The sequence below is a fragment of the Lagenorhynchus albirostris genome, chromosome 19 (assembly GCF_949774975.1).
Source record: "Lagenorhynchus albirostris chromosome 19, mLagAlb1.1, whole genome shotgun sequence".
Taxonomy (NCBI): Eukaryota; Metazoa; Chordata; class Mammalia; order Artiodactyla; family Delphinidae; genus Lagenorhynchus; species Lagenorhynchus albirostris.
The window spans coordinates 16,679,759-16,695,219 of NC_083113.1; the positions used below are offsets into that span (position 1 = coordinate 16,679,759).

The 15,461-nt window shown below is 49.3% G+C and overlaps 2 protein-coding genes across 9 annotated transcripts in view; one reads left to right on the top strand and one right to left on the bottom strand.

The window, feature by feature from the left end:
• Nucleotides 1-2,809, bottom strand: part of WDR62 (WD repeat domain 62) — a 46,139-nt gene extending 43,330 nt beyond the window's left edge. For 2 of the 7 annotated variants that reach the window (XM_060129663.1, XM_060129664.1), the window contains exon 1: nucleotides 1,928-2,782. In XM_060129663.1, coding sequence (XP_059985646.1) covers nucleotides 1,928-2,104 — 177 coding nt within the window. In that variant the 5' untranslated portion in view covers nucleotides 2,105-2,782. Of the gene's footprint in view, nucleotides 1-1,927 lie in introns of all 7 variants that reach the window. The other 5 variants (XM_060129661.1, XM_060129662.1, XM_060129666.1 and 2 more) reach the window with 3 other exon arrangements.
• THAP8 (THAP domain containing 8) lies at nucleotides 1,916-14,849 on the top strand. Of its 2 annotated transcripts, none has more exons than XM_060129668.1 (4): nucleotides 1,916-2,888; nucleotides 11,820-12,012; nucleotides 12,174-12,566; nucleotides 14,272-14,849. In XM_060129668.1, the coding sequence occupies exons 1-4, from the start codon at nucleotides 2,806-2,808 to the stop codon at nucleotides 14,410-14,412; spliced, it is 810 nt and encodes a 269-aa protein (XP_059985651.1). In that variant the 5' UTR covers nucleotides 1,916-2,805; the 3' UTR covers nucleotides 14,413-14,849. The 2 variants fall into 2 exon arrangements, with proteins under 2 accessions (XP_059985651.1, XP_059985652.1); XM_060129669.1 differs by having other exon boundaries at nucleotides 1,916-2,874.
• Nucleotides 14,850-15,461: the final 612 nt, after the last annotated feature.

A 15,461-nucleotide genomic window follows, 5' to 3' on the forward strand; every position in this document is an offset into this window, starting at 1 on the left:
TATAAGATAGTAATAACTAATATTTATTGAGCATCTAACCAGGAGACAGGCACTGTTTAAATATCTATAACTGTATTAACTTATTTAATGCTCACAACAACCCTGTGATGTGGTCACTATCATCATCATCATCTCCACCTTACAGATGAGGAAACAGAGGCCCATGAGGGTAATCCATCTGGAAGGAGCAGTGCCAGGACTAACCCAGGCAACCAGGCAATGGCAGTCACGTTTTTTTAATCTGTTAATCAGCATTACTGGGCATTAGCATAGCTGGTAATTTTTAGACTAGGTCTTTCGCAAGCTGGATGGACCCCTACACCACCAAACAAGAAAAATAAATGACATCAATCACCCAAAATATTGAATACACAATCACAGCAGTGACTAACACCAAGAGAGTACTTACAGTGTGCCAGCTGCTGTTCTAAGTACTTAAGATATGTGAGCTTACTTAATCTTCACCAGTACCCTACAAGGGAACACTTATATTATTATCCTCATTTTACAGATGAGGAAACTGAGGCACAGAAAAGATCAGGAAAGGAAGAACAGAACTAAGGTTAAAGCCCAGGCAGTCTGGGTTCAGAGGCGGTGCTCTTAACCACCTTGTTATACTGCATCTCTGAAATTACTATTGTTATTCCTCTCCTTTATACACTTTAGAGCCCACAAGGCACTTTCAGGAACATACAAGATAAGGGCTATGAAGTACAGGGTCCTGGGTGAGAGACTTAGGTGGGGGTCTGCTTTAGGCTGGGGTTCAAGAAGGCCTTTCAGGGTAGGGATATTCAGGCTGAGACTCGAGGGATAGGAGCCAGCCAAGTAGACTGCAGCAAAAAGCCCAGAGAGAGGACTCACCAAACACAAAAGCTAAGAGGCGAAAAAGAGATTGGAGCCTCAGGAAAACAGAAAGCAGGCCAGTGTGACTGAACCTTCATGAGAGGGAGGCCAAGGGAAGTATGGCGAGAGAAGTGGGCAGAGGCCACTTGCCTAGCGCCTTGCACCCAGGAGTGGGTGATATAATCAGAGTGTAGCAGAAAGCCACGGAGGAGGAACAAGACCCACAGCAGCTACCAAGTACTGACCCTCTACCTGGACTTTGTGCCAAGTAGGTCATTTTCACAATCTTGTCGCATCTCCCTGCAACACCATGGTTATCGTTATCTCCATTTTATAAAAACAGACTTTGCAGCTCAGGGAGTTGGAAAACGATTTTTTAAATTGCTGCTGTGCTACTGGAATTTCTTCTACCTACTCTAAAATCTTCGTTTCTGTGTCTCAGGATTTAAGGAACTGTTCCACACGCCGTCTCCCTAACTCCGGCAGTGCTGCTGAGATTTTACAAATATTACCCACATCCTGTCCATAATTTAGGGTGGCAATATGGACTAAGAATCCCACCTTGGTAAAGGAGAAGGAAAGAGAAGGCAGCGGATGAAGGAAGGCAGGCTAGAGCTGAGGAAGAGTTGGAACAAGTAGGACTCGGGACTGAACCCTGGTAGGGACCCTAAAGACCAAGAGGGGGGTGAGGTCAACAAAAGTGGAAGGATACAAAAGTGGCCCAGAGATACGTCTAAAGGTAACTAAAGGGATAAACAGAACTAGGAGGTGATTAGCAAAACTAAAATGCGCTCCAAAGTACAAGGCCAGGGAGGAACCCCGGCAACGCTCCAAGGGCTAAGGGTGGGGCCAGGGTTTGCGAGGTGGGAGTAGGAACGACGGGCACTACCCGAGAGAGGAGGAGACAGGGCAGTGGGATGAGCCTTGGCTAAGGGGGCGGGGTTTAGAGGACTAGTCGGGTCAGAGAGCAACTAGAGGGGGTACCAACCGGGGGCTGAGAGGCGGGGCCAAAGATCTAAGGGCGGGACCAAGGGAGACCCAGGGGAACCTGGAACTGAGATGGGCAAGGCAAGCAGCTCCTCACCCGGTTCTGCACCGTGTCCTCGGGCGCCGCCGAGAGTCTCGTCCGCCGCCGGAGGCAGAGCGGTAGAACGGGGGGCGGGGAGGACTGGGCCCTCCGCGCCGGAACTCCCGCCATGATGGATGGCAACTTCTCGACTGCATCGTTCCGCGCGTAGCCTCCGGGCCCCAAGGCCGCCATCGTCACTCCGGAGCCCGGCGACCGTTACACTCCTCAACTGCCACCGAACAGCGAACGGCCGCGGGAAAGCCGGCGCCGCCGCCCATTGGACGCGGCCGGCTGCCGGTCTGGCCAATCTCAGGGTTGCCAGGCGGCGCTTTTGACCAATGAGAGCTAAGATTCGGAGCGGAGGTTCTGGCAGGGTGGAGCCACGGCTCCTCAGCTTGATACTTGATCGAGCGTTGTGGAGTTTTTTTTAAATCCCGTCTGTGTTTTCATCATTCAATAAATATCAGGTTTTAACTTTTACGAAGCTAATGCCAAAGCCTCCTCGCCTCGCTTTTTGCTGCCCCCCCACCCTCACCCAAGGGCGACTATCCGCGCAGTGGCAGTCGCCCGGATGTAAGCGTAGGGTGGAGCCGAAATAGACTGAAGAGTTGGCGCAGACTCAGAAACGCCTTGACTCCACCTCTCCCCCATCATGTGATGAGGTCCGGGTGGCTAAGAGCCGGCTTTGCGCAGACATTCTCGCTTGTCTCCATTTGCCACGCGATGAGGTCGTAGCTGTGGTAACACGGCCTGGCGCGCAGTACGCAGGCACGTGACGAGGCCCCTTACGTCAGGCACGCTGCAAGCGTGCGGGCGGGGCGGGGTTCTGCGGCGTCCGGCGAGGACCAAAGTGCGACTTCAGACCGAGCAAAAGCCAGTTGGGTTGGACAGCCATGCCCAAGTACTGCCGGGCTCCGAACTGCTCCAACAATGCGGGCCAACTGGGCGCGGACAACCGCCCGGTGAGCTTCTACAAGTGAGCACAAGCGAGGGGCGGGCCTTGCAGGGAGGCGGGGCCCTGTGGGGGCGGGCCCGAGGGTAAATGCAGCAGGGCGGGGGACCTAGTCCATCTTGCCGGTGTCTGGAAGCAGGGTTAGCAGGTTGAAGAGACCGTGTTCCCAGTGTTTCACTAACAGTAGACACCGCACATGTAAAGGTGCAGATGTGTGAAACAGCAGGGGTAGACGATTAACTGCAGGTAGTGAACGGGGCGAGCGGAGGAATGGGAGGGCCGTGAAGACAGAAGTGAGGTTGGTCCAGGCTCAGAAAGAGCCTACAGTTGCCCACTCGCCATCCCCACGGATTTGAGGCATCTCAAACTCAAAACATCCGAAACCAAGCTCCTGATTTTGTCTCTCCTAAAACCTCCCATATCCTTTATTATCCTAGTTAATAGCTTTCCATCCTTACCGTCTTTCAGGCTAGAAACCCTTAGAGTCATCTTTACTTCTTCTCTTTTCTCACACTTGAGAAAGTAAAAATTAGCTTGAACTGTAAAACAAAAAAAACCCAATAACAAAAAACCTGCTCTCATTTATTTGGCTGGAATGACAGACACGGGAAAAGCTAGCTGAAGAGTTAATAGGAAAAGAAATTTTCTGTATTTTTCTCAGGGACGTGTTGCAGATGTAAAGTGACAAAACTCCCCTTCTTTTTTTTTTTTTTTTTTTTTTTTTTTGCGGTACGCGGGCCTCTCACTGTTGTGGCCGCTCCCGTTGCGGAGCACAGGCTCCGGACGCGCAGGCTCAGCGGCCATGGCTCAAGGGCCCAGCCGTTCCGCAGCATGTGGGATCCTCCCGGACCGGGGCGCGAACATGTGTCCCCTGCATCGGCAGGGGGACTCTCAACCACTGCGCCACCAGGGAAGCCCAAAACTCCCCTTCTTTTGAGTGACTGCTGCTTTCTTACTAGGAAGCTTTGTTCTCTAAAATCGTAGGCCATCACAAACTGCTGTTTGAAATTACATCAGTAAGAATGAAACATCTTACTTAAGGTTTGGAGAAGTTGAGTCACTTTGACACAGAGAAGCAACCTTGATTTACAGTCCAGGTGCAGAGCTTCAGGTAAGGGGTTTCTGGACACAGTATTCCTCATCTATCCAAACTTCATTGCTTCCAAGGAGACGGACCCTGGGTCTACTTTGTAATCCAGGTCTGATATTGATCCCTTTACACACAGTTCTGCTTTGCTTTGAGCCTATCCAAACACTGTTTCACTTACATTTCACCTAAATTTCACCTATTCACCAAACCCAAATAATAATTATTTTCCTCTGTTTGATGAAACTCCCCACAGTATCTCTGGTGTACAGTTCCCTTATTGCTGTGGTAAATAAACGTGACTTCCCTAGACTACATGTTTGTCCCTGGTGGCCTTAGTCTAAGTTGGCCAGGACACATTTCCTCATCCAGTCCATTAGCAAATCCTGTTGGCTCTCCCTTCAAAGTCTATCAAGAATTTACCACTTCTGGGCTTCCCTGGTGGCGCAGTGGTTGAGAATTCTCCTGCCAATGCAGGGGACACAGGTTCGTGTCCCGGTCTGGGAAGATCGCACATGCCGCGGAGCGGCTGGGCTAGTGAGCCATGGCCGCTGAGCCCGTGCGTCTGGAGCCTGTGCTCCACAACGGGAGAGGCCACAACAATGAAAGGCCTTCGTACCGCAAAAAACAAACAAACAAAAAAACAAAAAACAAAAAAAAAAGAATTTACCACTTCTAACCCCCTTCCTTGCCCCCACCCTGGTGTTGGCCAGTGTCACCTCCCGACTGCATGACTGCACTATTTTAGTAGCCTCTCCATTTGTCAACCTGCTCCCACAGTCTGTTCAGGGCTCAGATCCCCTCCCCAGCTCCCACCTGACTCTGTAAAGACAAGAAGGTGAGGCTGGAGCAGGCAGAGAACAGGTCTACAAAGCCCTACAGGAGCTGGGTCCCCACTCTCTGTCTGACCTCATCTCCTCCCTCCTGCCCCTTACTTAACTCCGCTCCAGTGTCACTGGCTTATTCGATGTTCCTCTAGCATGCCAGGCACAGTGTTGCCCCAGGGCCTTTCCCTGTTCTGAACAGCCTGTGCTGTTCCCTCTGCCTGGAAAGATCTTCCCTTTATGACCACCACTCTGTAAAATGATAACCCTCTCCCGTACATACATATTCTCCCTATTCGCCTCCTGCTTTATTTTTCCCTTTAACATTTACCACTTTCTGGCATACCACATATTTGATATATTCATTTATTGGCTCCTCCACTAGAATGTCAGCTCCATGAAGGCAGGGATGTTTTTCTGTCTTATTCCCTGTTGTGTCCCCACCACCTAGAACAGTGCCTGGCATGTAGTGGGTGCTCAGTAAATATTTGTTGGATGAATTCGATGAATGCATTTCAGGTGGGCTCCTCAGGAAACTCAGAATGCTATGTCCCAGCTATCCCTAGAGGGACCCTGGTTCAGGGGAGGAGGAGGGCAGAGGAGTCTTTGAACCTAAATCAGTATGTCCAGACTTGCTTTTTAATATATATCACTCTGACATCGTTTATTAAGTCAGCAACTCCGAGTGTCTCCTGTAGTAAGTAAGCTCCTGCTGGACACAAAGGACCCTGACAGATCTTGTTCCTGCCCTGACAGAGCTCATGGATAGGTGCGGGGTCAATCATTGAAGAACTGAGGACACAAGTTGATCCTTTCTCTTCTTCAGCACCACTGCCCCCAATCTAGTCCATTAATCCATCCTTTGACTCTACCCTCCAAAACAGTCCCATCCTGCAGCAATCACAACAAAAGCCCTAACTCCTTGGCAATACAGTTATAAATGCAAATGGCAGAATCCTCACTAAACTATTAGGAAATAAGGAAAGAAAGAAAACCCACCACATTCCTAGTCTGACCACTTCTTATCACCTCTGCTGTCACAGCATAGCCCAGGCTGCCATCATTTCTTTCTTTCTTTCTTTCTTTTTTAATATTTCTTTCTTTATTTATTTATTTTGGCTGTGCTGGGTCTTAGTTGCAGCATGCGGGATATTTAGTTGTGGCATGTGGGATCTTTAGTTGTGGCACGCGGACTTCTTAGTTGCAGCATGTGGACTTCCTAATTGTGGCATGCATGTGGGATCTAGTTCCCTGACCAGGGGTCGAACCCGGGCCCCCTGCATTGGGAGCGCAGAGTCTTACCCATTGGACCGCCAGGGAAGTCCCCATCATTTCTTAATGAGACGCTGTGATAGATGCTTGCTGGTCTCCCTACTTCTACACTTGCTTCCCTTACAGCGATGACAATAATAACTTGGTTAAAGAGCACTTACTGTATGCCAGGTAAGTGTTCTAAGTGCTTCACACATAATAATAAGGAGAACAGTGAGAACTGTGCATAGCAGCCAGGCGACCGTATAAAAATCAGTTCATGCCTGTGTTGTTTAAACCCCACCAGTGGCTGCCAGGCTGTTCCTCACACAGGCTGACCCATTCCCACCTCAAGGTCCATCCCTGAGTCACTCTTGAAGAAGCCATTTAGCTAAGAGTTTGGTGAGGAGCAGTCTCCAAAGGAGATTCAAGAGAGGGCATGGATGCTAGGAAGGAACAAGGTGAAACACTGAGGGAAGTGGCTGCTAGGAAGTAACTCAAAATTCCTGCCTGGGTGCCAAAGGAAACATTCATTAGTTGTGATTTAGGCCCTTTCAGGAACAAATGACAGTCATCTCTCATAGCAGGGGGAGGTGTCTCACAGGTAGGAATTGCATCTGTCTGACAGTAACAAAGTCCTGAAATAATAATGGCTTTACCAAATTACGGGGTCTATAGGAATCAGCGTGGTTAGGTAATGCTACAGTAACAAATTCACAGAATCTCAGTGGCTTACCACAACAAAGGTTTATTCCTCACTCACACCAATGTCCTTTGTCGGCCATTTGTGGCCCTTCTCTACTGTATCTTAATTGGGGATTCAGGCTGAAGGAGCCTCCCCTACCTGGAATATTGGTGGTCTTGTGGGAGGGGGGAAAAGAGAAAGTGGGGAGAATCACCCAATGGCTCCTGGTAAATTGCATACTTAGAAGTGGCCCATATCACTTTTACTTTTTGGCCACAGCAAGTCTATGGCAAGCGTCAGGTCAGTAGAGTGGAAATGTGTATCTTCGTGTGGGGAAGGGCAGCAAATGTCTTGAACAATAATACAGTCTACCGCAAGGTTTATTTTTCTCTCACATGAAGCAAGTATAGAGGTTGGCAGATGAGCACTGGTGTGGCAGTTCCACAGTCATCAGGGATGAGGGTCCCATCTTTCATATCCATCCAGTGGCTGCCAAGTACCTCAGCCATCATGCCCAACCATTTCTGGTAGGGAGAAAAGAGAAGGGATGAAGAGCAAAAGAGACACAACTCTAAACTGAGCTGGTCCCCTTTACAAAGCCTCAGAAATCCCACCCAACGGTAGGTTCTTCATCATTGGTCACCCCCCAAAAAACTGCAAAGGAGCCTGGGAAATGTAGTCTTTGGATGGGCAGTTAACCACCCTGAAGACATTCTGAGTTATGTTAGTAAGGAAGAAAAGAAGAACTCTTAGCAGTGCTGTAGATAGAATGGCCAACAAGACTAAAATATTCTATAAAAAAAGGAGGACACTGGCTGTGCACTTAAGGTAGAATTTTAGAGAGGGACATTTCCTATCATAAATGTTGCCATCTAGAGGAACAAAAGAGAATAAAACCAAGACCAAATTAGGAAGAGGTTTTCTATGATATTACTTTCCTCCTTTGCGCCTTGAGCTGCTTCTGATTCCATTTGAGAACCCTCTCACATTTAAGGTACCATCCTAGATGTCTCACCCAACATGGCCAGAACTTAGTTACGTGGCCCACCTACTGCAAAGGAACCTGGGAGACAGTCGTCTAACAGGGCACATTATGGCCTCAAAAAAGTTGGAGTTTGTTAGGAAGAAGAAGAGAGTGGACGTGGAGTAATCAGTTGGCAGTCTCTGCCCAGGAGTAGGTGGGAAGTGCTGGTACAAGGGATTTCATGTTCGTGTCCAGGCAGAAGGAGGCTGGTGAGAACATTTGGATCTCAGATTGAGGGTGAAGGAACTGCATCGGCCAGAGTTCCTGGCTCTGTGCCCTGGGGTTCTGCTCTTTGGATGCCACACTCTCCTCTGAGTCAGCCCTTCTGTCCTCATTCACCAGCTATCCCCCACTTCCCTCTCTGTCTGCCTTTCGCCTGAGAAGCCTTCCTTTGCTCCCCACCAACAACCTCTGTCCATCCCATCCACCTCCTACCCACTGGTGGCCTCTTTACTTTCTTATGTGTCTTTCCCAGTGTTTCTTTATGCAAATGCAAGCAAATCTGAACATATGTTCTTGTTTCCCCCTTTATTACTTTGTTAGTTTCCTATGGCTGCTGTTACAAACTCCTGGTGGCTTAAAACAATAGGAATTATTCTCTCACAATCCAGATTGGTTTTACTGGGCCAAAAATCAAGGTGTCAGCAGGGCTGCATTCCCCAGGAGGCTCTAGGAGAAAATCTGTTCCTTGCATCTTCCAGTTTCCGGTGTCCGCAGGCATTCCTTGGCTTCTGGCCACATCACTCCAATCTCTGCTTCTGTCATCACATTGCGTCTCCTCTTTTATCTGTGGTAATATGTTCTTCTGCTTCCCTCTTAAAAGAATACTTGCAACTGCTTTTAGGGCCAACCCGGATGATGTAGAGGATAATTTTACCCATCTCAAGATCCTTAACTTAATCACATCTTTTGTCATGAAATGCAATATTCACAGGCTCTGGGGATTAGGACATGGATGTCTTTTGGGGGACCGTTATTCAGGCTGCCACAATTACGAAAAGCTGATATACTCTATTTGGAACCTTGCTTTTTTCACATAATGTATGCCTGACAATAGCATATCAGTTCATACAGTGCCTTCAGCCTATTTTAGAGCTGCATGGTATTCTTTGTGTGCATATGCCTGAGTTTATTTGTCCTGTCTCCTATGGATGGGATTGCCCCCCACCCTCTAACACTCCTTACTCTTCCTTTTTAACAAAGAGAGAGCAGGCCTTATAGCCCTCAGCAAGTAAAGGTATCAGGTGTTTTTATGGTTAACTCCTATTTATGGAATTGATACTGGTATTCCATTTTCAATTGTGGTTTAAAGTTTCTCTTTTAGGTATCTTCATTTAATACTTAAGTTGGTCAATTTTAAGAAAAATATTAAGTAAATAATGTCACAGGGCTTCCCTGGTGGCGCAGTGGTTGAGAGTCCTCCTGCCGATGCAGGGGACACGGGTTCGTGCCCTGGTCCGGGAAGATCCCACATGCCGCAGAGTGGCTGGGCCCGTGAGCCATGGCCGCTGAGCTTGCGCATCCGGAGCCTGTGCTCCGCAGTGGGAGAGGCCACAATGGTGAGAGGCCCGCGTACTGCAAAAAAAAAAAAAAAAAAGTCACAGATATGGAAGGCATTGTGAAGGTGGGATGTGGATGACTGACTGTATTAGTTACCTAATGCTCCATAACAAACTATCCCAACATTTAGCAGCTTAAAATAAACCTTTAATGTTTCACAGTTTCTGGCAGCTCGCACAGAACAAACTGGCCAGAACTTAATCATGTGGCCACCTCTAGCTGCAAATGAAGCTGGGAAATGAGGTCTTTATTGTGGACAGTCTTAAACCAAGGTCTAAATAGAAAGTGTATTGCTATAAAAGAGGGCAAAAAGAGACGTTGGGGACAGTGGCACCAGTTAACGGGTGGCACTACTTATGGACACAGAAGTAGTTGGGCGCCTGTAGAGGGTGCCTTATCAGATAATCCCTATCCACTCCCACTGGGAAAGCTTTTATTTAATTCATTAAAAAAAAAACTTTAAAATTAAAAAATTTTTTAATTGTGGTAAAATACACATAACATAAAATCTCCCCTCTTAACCATCTTCAAATTCAGTAGTATTAAGCATGTTCACATTGTTGAGCAACCAATCTCCAGAACTTTTTCTTTCTTTTTTTTTTAAAAATTTATTTATTTATTTTTGGCTGCATTGGGTCTTCATTGCCATGCACAGGATTTCTCTAGCTGCGGCGAGCAGTGGCTTCTCTTGTTGCAGAGCACGGGCTCTAGGCACACGGACTTCAGTAGTTGTAGCACACAGGCTCAGTAGTTGTGGCTCGTGGGCTCTAGAGTACAGGCTCAGTAGTTGTGGCTCGTGGGCTCTAGAGTGCAGGCTCAGTAGCTGTGGCGCACGTGCTTAGTTGCTCCGTGGCATGTGGGATCTTCCTGGACCAGGGATCGAACCCATGTCCCCTGCGTCAGTAGGCAGATTCTTAACCACTGCACCACCAGGGAAGTCCCTCCAGAACTTCTCCATCTTGCCAAACTGAAACTCTATACCCATTGAACAAGAACTCCCAATTTCCCTCCCCCTCCCCCCAGCCCCTGGCAACCACCATTCTACTTTCTGTTTCTCTGAATTTGACTACTTTAGATACCCCATATAAGTGGAATCATACAGTATTTGGGTTTTTTGTGACTGGTTTATTTCACTTACCGTAATGTACTCAAGATTCATCCATGTTATAGTATGTGTCAGAATTTCTTTCCTTTTTAAGGCTGAATAATATTTCACTGTATGTATATACCACCTTTTGCTAATCCATTTGTTGATGGACCCTTGGGTTTCTTCCCACTTTTGGCTATTGTAAATAATGCTATTATGCACATGAGTATGCGCATATCTCTTCGAGACTCTGCTTTCAATTTTTAGGGGGTGTGTATCCAGAAGAGGGATTGTTGGATCATATGGTAATTCTATTTTCAATTTTTTGAGGAACAGCCGTACATAGAGGCTGCTCCATTTTACATTCCCACCAGCTGCGCACAGGGTTCCAGTTTCTGCTCGTCCTTGCCAACACTTGTTATTTTGTGTTTGTTTGTTTTTGTATAGTCGTCATTCTAATGGTTATGAGGTGATATCTTGTGGTTTTGTTTGGCATTTTCCTGATGATAAATGATGTTGAGCATCTTTTCATATGCTGGTTGGCCATTTGCATCTTCTTTGGAGAAATGTCTATTCAAGTCCTTTGCCCATTTTTTAATCGGGTTATTTGTTGTTGTTAAGTTGTTTTAAAACTTTTTAACATGTTTTCAAGCATACACAAAAAATAGAGTTGTTTAAATGAATCCTCGTGCATCTATCACTCATTTACACCAGTTGTCAACATTTTGCTAATGTTTTTCATCCACCTTCCTCCCAGGTACATCTTTAATGCAGTATTTTAAAGTAAATTCCAGACATTAGGTCTTTTATCCATAAATATTTCAGAATATTTTTCCAACAGATGACTATTTAGAAGGTTAAACCAATATAATTATCACACCTAGCAAAATTAACTTCTTACAATCATCTAATACCCAATTCATGCTCAGTTTCCCCCAATTGTATTAAAATGTCTTTTTACAGAATGGCTTGTTGCAGACAAAGTCCACATCTGCCTTTGGACTGATGTTTCTTAAATCTCTTTTAATCTATAATCCCACCCCTACCCCCATGAATATGGGATCTCCCACATTCTAGATTTGTCCAATTCTGTAAACTGCCTCCTGAGATTCATATGGAGGAACAGACTGGAGGGGAAGGGAGAGTGACAGTGGGTAAAGAGACCAGGAAGGGGACTGTTGCAAAAACCCAGCCAGGGGAGGCTGGAGGCTGGATGCGAGGGTCAGCGGAGGTGGGAGAGGTGGGCTGATGCTGGGTGTTTAAAAGGTGGAGCCTGAAGAACTGGATGTGAGTAGGAGGTTGAGAGCCTGGTTGGGAGGCAGGGCCAGATTCTGGCCCAGGGGAGGCAGAGGTTTGGAGCTCAGGGACCTCTGGGTGTGCGTATCCTCATGGAGGGGTGGGGTTGGACCTGATCTCGCTGACCCCGCCCCCCGGCAGGTTCCCCCTGAAGGATGGTCCCCGGCTGCAGGCCTGGCTGAGGCACATGGGGTGTGAGCACTGGGTGCCTAGCTGCCACCAGCACCTGTGCAGCGAGCACTTCGCCCCCTCTTGCTTCCAGTGGCGCTGGGGCGTGCGCTACCTGCGGCCGGATGCTGTGCCCTCCATCTTCTCCGGAGCGCCGCCCGCCAAGGTGAGCTCAGGAGAGTCCCATTGCTGGAGTCTGATCCCCCGCCCTCCCCTCTGAGGGAGGTCCCTCCTGCAGGCTGACTCTCAGCCCTCCAGTCCTGAGGAATTTTCCTTGGAGTCCGGCCCTGATGTCCTCGATCCCCCATCCCTTGCCTTGTCTTCCAGAGGCAGACGAATTCCCGAAGCACCGAGAAACCAGTCGTGCCTCCAACTCCGCAGGAGGCCACGTCCCTGTCCCCTGGTCCAGCCGTCCCGGCCCCTGGCCCCGTACAGCTTGTGGTGTTGGGGCCAGCATCCGGGGGCCCCGAGGTCCCAGCCACCGTGTTCCTGACTCCCCTGCCGCTTCCGCCGGTTCCCACGGGGCCGCGCCCTGGAGTGTCGGCCCAGCACCCCTGGCCCGGGCTGGGCGCGGCGCTGGGAGCGCTGCAGCGGCGGGTGCGGAGGCTCCAGCGGCGCCACGAGCGGCACCAGGCGCGGCTGCGGGCTCTGGAACAGCTGGCGAAGCAGCTGCGCGCGGAGAGCCTACTGGCGCCGGCGCACCGGGGCCGGCTGCGCGCGGTGAGTGCCCTGCCTGGCCCACACAGTGGGTGTGCTTTCAGCTAAACTAGAGTCCAGAGTTGAAAGTCAGAACATTTCACCCGTGTTTCCAAATTTCTGGCTTGAAAAAAATCAGTATGGCAATGCCAAGCAACTATCGGTGGGAGCTGAGTAGTGGCTGCTCCATTTATTAATAATATTATAATATTTAAGCAGCCCTTACTCTCTTCTAGACACAGAGTAAATAACTTATTGAAAACTCACTATGACCTTGATATTGAAACTGCTCTTGTCCCCATTTTCCATATGAAAAAACTGAAGCACAGAGTGGTCCAGTAACTTGCCCAAAGCCAGGCAGTCAGTAAGTTGCAGAGCCAGGATTCAAACCCAGGTGTCTGGCCCCAGAGGAGGCCTGTGCTCCTCTGTGGGAGAGCTCCCTGCCTGGCCCCTATAGAGCTTGAGTTTGCAACTCTATACTAGAGTCTCCCAGGCCCTATCTAAGGCCCTTTTGCCCCTATGTTTTACTGCTGAGTATTTTCTGGCGTGGGGAGTGGAGGGGATCATGTCTTTTTTTATTTGGCCACACCACGCGGCTTGTGAGGTCTTAGTTCCCCGACCAGGGATCGAATCCATGCCCCCTGCAGTGGAAGCACAGAGTCCTAACCACTGCACCACCAAGGAATTCCCAAGGGGACCATGTCTTTAAAAATCAAAATTCGACCAGGCCTTTTTCCTGCTTAAAACCCCAGGGTCAAGCTTGAGGTCCCAGGGCCCTTGTTCCTGCCTGGACAAGGGAGGTGGGAGGGGGTTTCAGAAAGCCCCTGAGGTACCTCTGTAGCTAAGGTGTCTCAACCTGACAGCCAGTGGGTTGGGCCTGACTCACAGATGTTATTCTTTTGGCCTCAGTAATGCTGTAAAATATTTTCTGGTCTTTCCTGAAGGCTCAGCAAATCTAGCAGCACTGGGTTCACATCCCCAGATAGTAGCAGTCAGCTAGAGCTGCAGTGGCTGTCCCCGGAGGCTTCATGTTTGAGACTGTGGCCTGAACCATGCTGGAGCACAAGAGGGACATACGAGGGGGAGGGGGTGGGGGCAAGGACATAACTCAGACTCAGGCCTGCGGCTCTTCATGGAGCCTGCCAGGGCCCCTGGGCTGACAGTGTCTCTCTCTGCCTCCCCTGTCCCCATTCCATCCCTGTCTCTCAACCTCTTCCTTTCTCTCCCACATTCATCTTTGTCTTTCTGCCCCCTATGTCTCTGTCATCCCATCTATCTCCCCACTTCCCATGTCTCTCTTCTCTCCCACATTCATCTTTGTCTTTCTGCCCCCATGTCTCTGTCATCACATCTATCTCCCCACTTCCCATGTCTCTCTTCATCTGCATCTTTATCCCCCATATCCATATCCCTGTCTCCCTGCCCCTACATTTCTCCCACCCCCCATATCTGTCTCTCTGTGTCTCTCTTCCCCCACATCTCTCTCCCTGTTTCCCCATACCTCTTTATACCCTCATGAATGTCTCTCTGGTTCTCACATCTCTCTCCTCACATCTCTCTTTGCCCATATCTCTCTCTGTCTCCTGACACCCCCCTCCCACCTCTACCTCCCTGTTCCTCACCATTTCTCCCCCTGCCCCCACTTTTTCCTTCCCTCCTTCCCTCCCCTCACTCCCCTCATTCCCCTGTGTCCTCCATCTCTACTACTTCTTTGCCTGGGACGGCCCAGCTCCCTGGACCTGAGGAGTCCCAAGCCTTCACCATCATCTGTGGAGGGCCTGACATAGCTGTGGTCCTCGCCCAAGGTCCTGCACCTCCCACCCTGGACGCCAAGCCTGAGCTCCTGGACACTCAGACTCCCAGTGCATAAGGACCAGGACAGATGACAGAAGACAGAGGAAGAGAGACGCATCAAACGTGGGCTTGGCCCAGCCCCATGACCCATGCCTGGGGCATAGCAGTGCCTCCCTCAGGGCCCTGGCTCCCACCACCTTCTCCTAGGGACCCCTTGAACCTTAGGGCTGACCTGGGCCCAAGACCCCTGTCAGCAGTGATTACCCTGGGAACCAGGTCCCAACCCCACCTTCAATCTTTGCGGTCAGTAAAACATTCTGAGAGCAGAGCAAGGGTTGTTTGTTTGGAGAGAGTTGTACCTGGTTCTGAAGAGCCCCTTGTACCCTTTGCCAAGGCTGGTGCCAAGCTGGGGATACAGCAGTGAACACAGCTGACAAAAGTCCTGTCCTCGTGGTGCTCACTTTCTGCTTGAGCAGAAGATGAACTAGTAAATTAATAAACAGTATAATTTCAGGTTGTGATAAGTGCCGTAAAGACTGAATGAAAATGTAATGGGCTGGGTGGGAGGGAGGACTCTCTAAGGAGACAATGTTTGAGCAGACACCTGATGATGAGAAGAAGCTGGCCTGGAAGGCACGTGGACTGGATGTTCCAGGGAGAAGAACGGCCTCTGCACATACCCTACCATCTAGGGTATAAGCCGGAGGAAGACAAGTGTTGCTATGGCGAACACTGAAGCAGGGAAGGGAGTGTTTGTGTGTGAGGAGGGTGGGGTTGGGATGCAATGTTAGATAGAGCAGAAAAGGTCTCATTGGAAAGGTACCAATAAGCGAAAGCCTAAAAGAGAGGAGTAAGGGAACCAGGTATCTGGGGAAAGAGCATTCCAGGCAGAAGGAACGCCAGTGTAGAGGTCCTGGGGTGAGGAGGAACAAGGAGGCCAGGGTGGTTAGAGTGGAGTGACTGAGGGGGAGAGTGAGAGGAGGTGAGATTGGAGAGATGACAGGGAAGTTCCCACAGGGACTTGTGGGTTGTGGTTGAGACATTGGCTGTTACCTGCAGTGAGGTGCAGCAAGCAGATGCCTTTAGGAAGGTCCTGATGTGATAGGTGTTTTTTCTTTTGGCGGT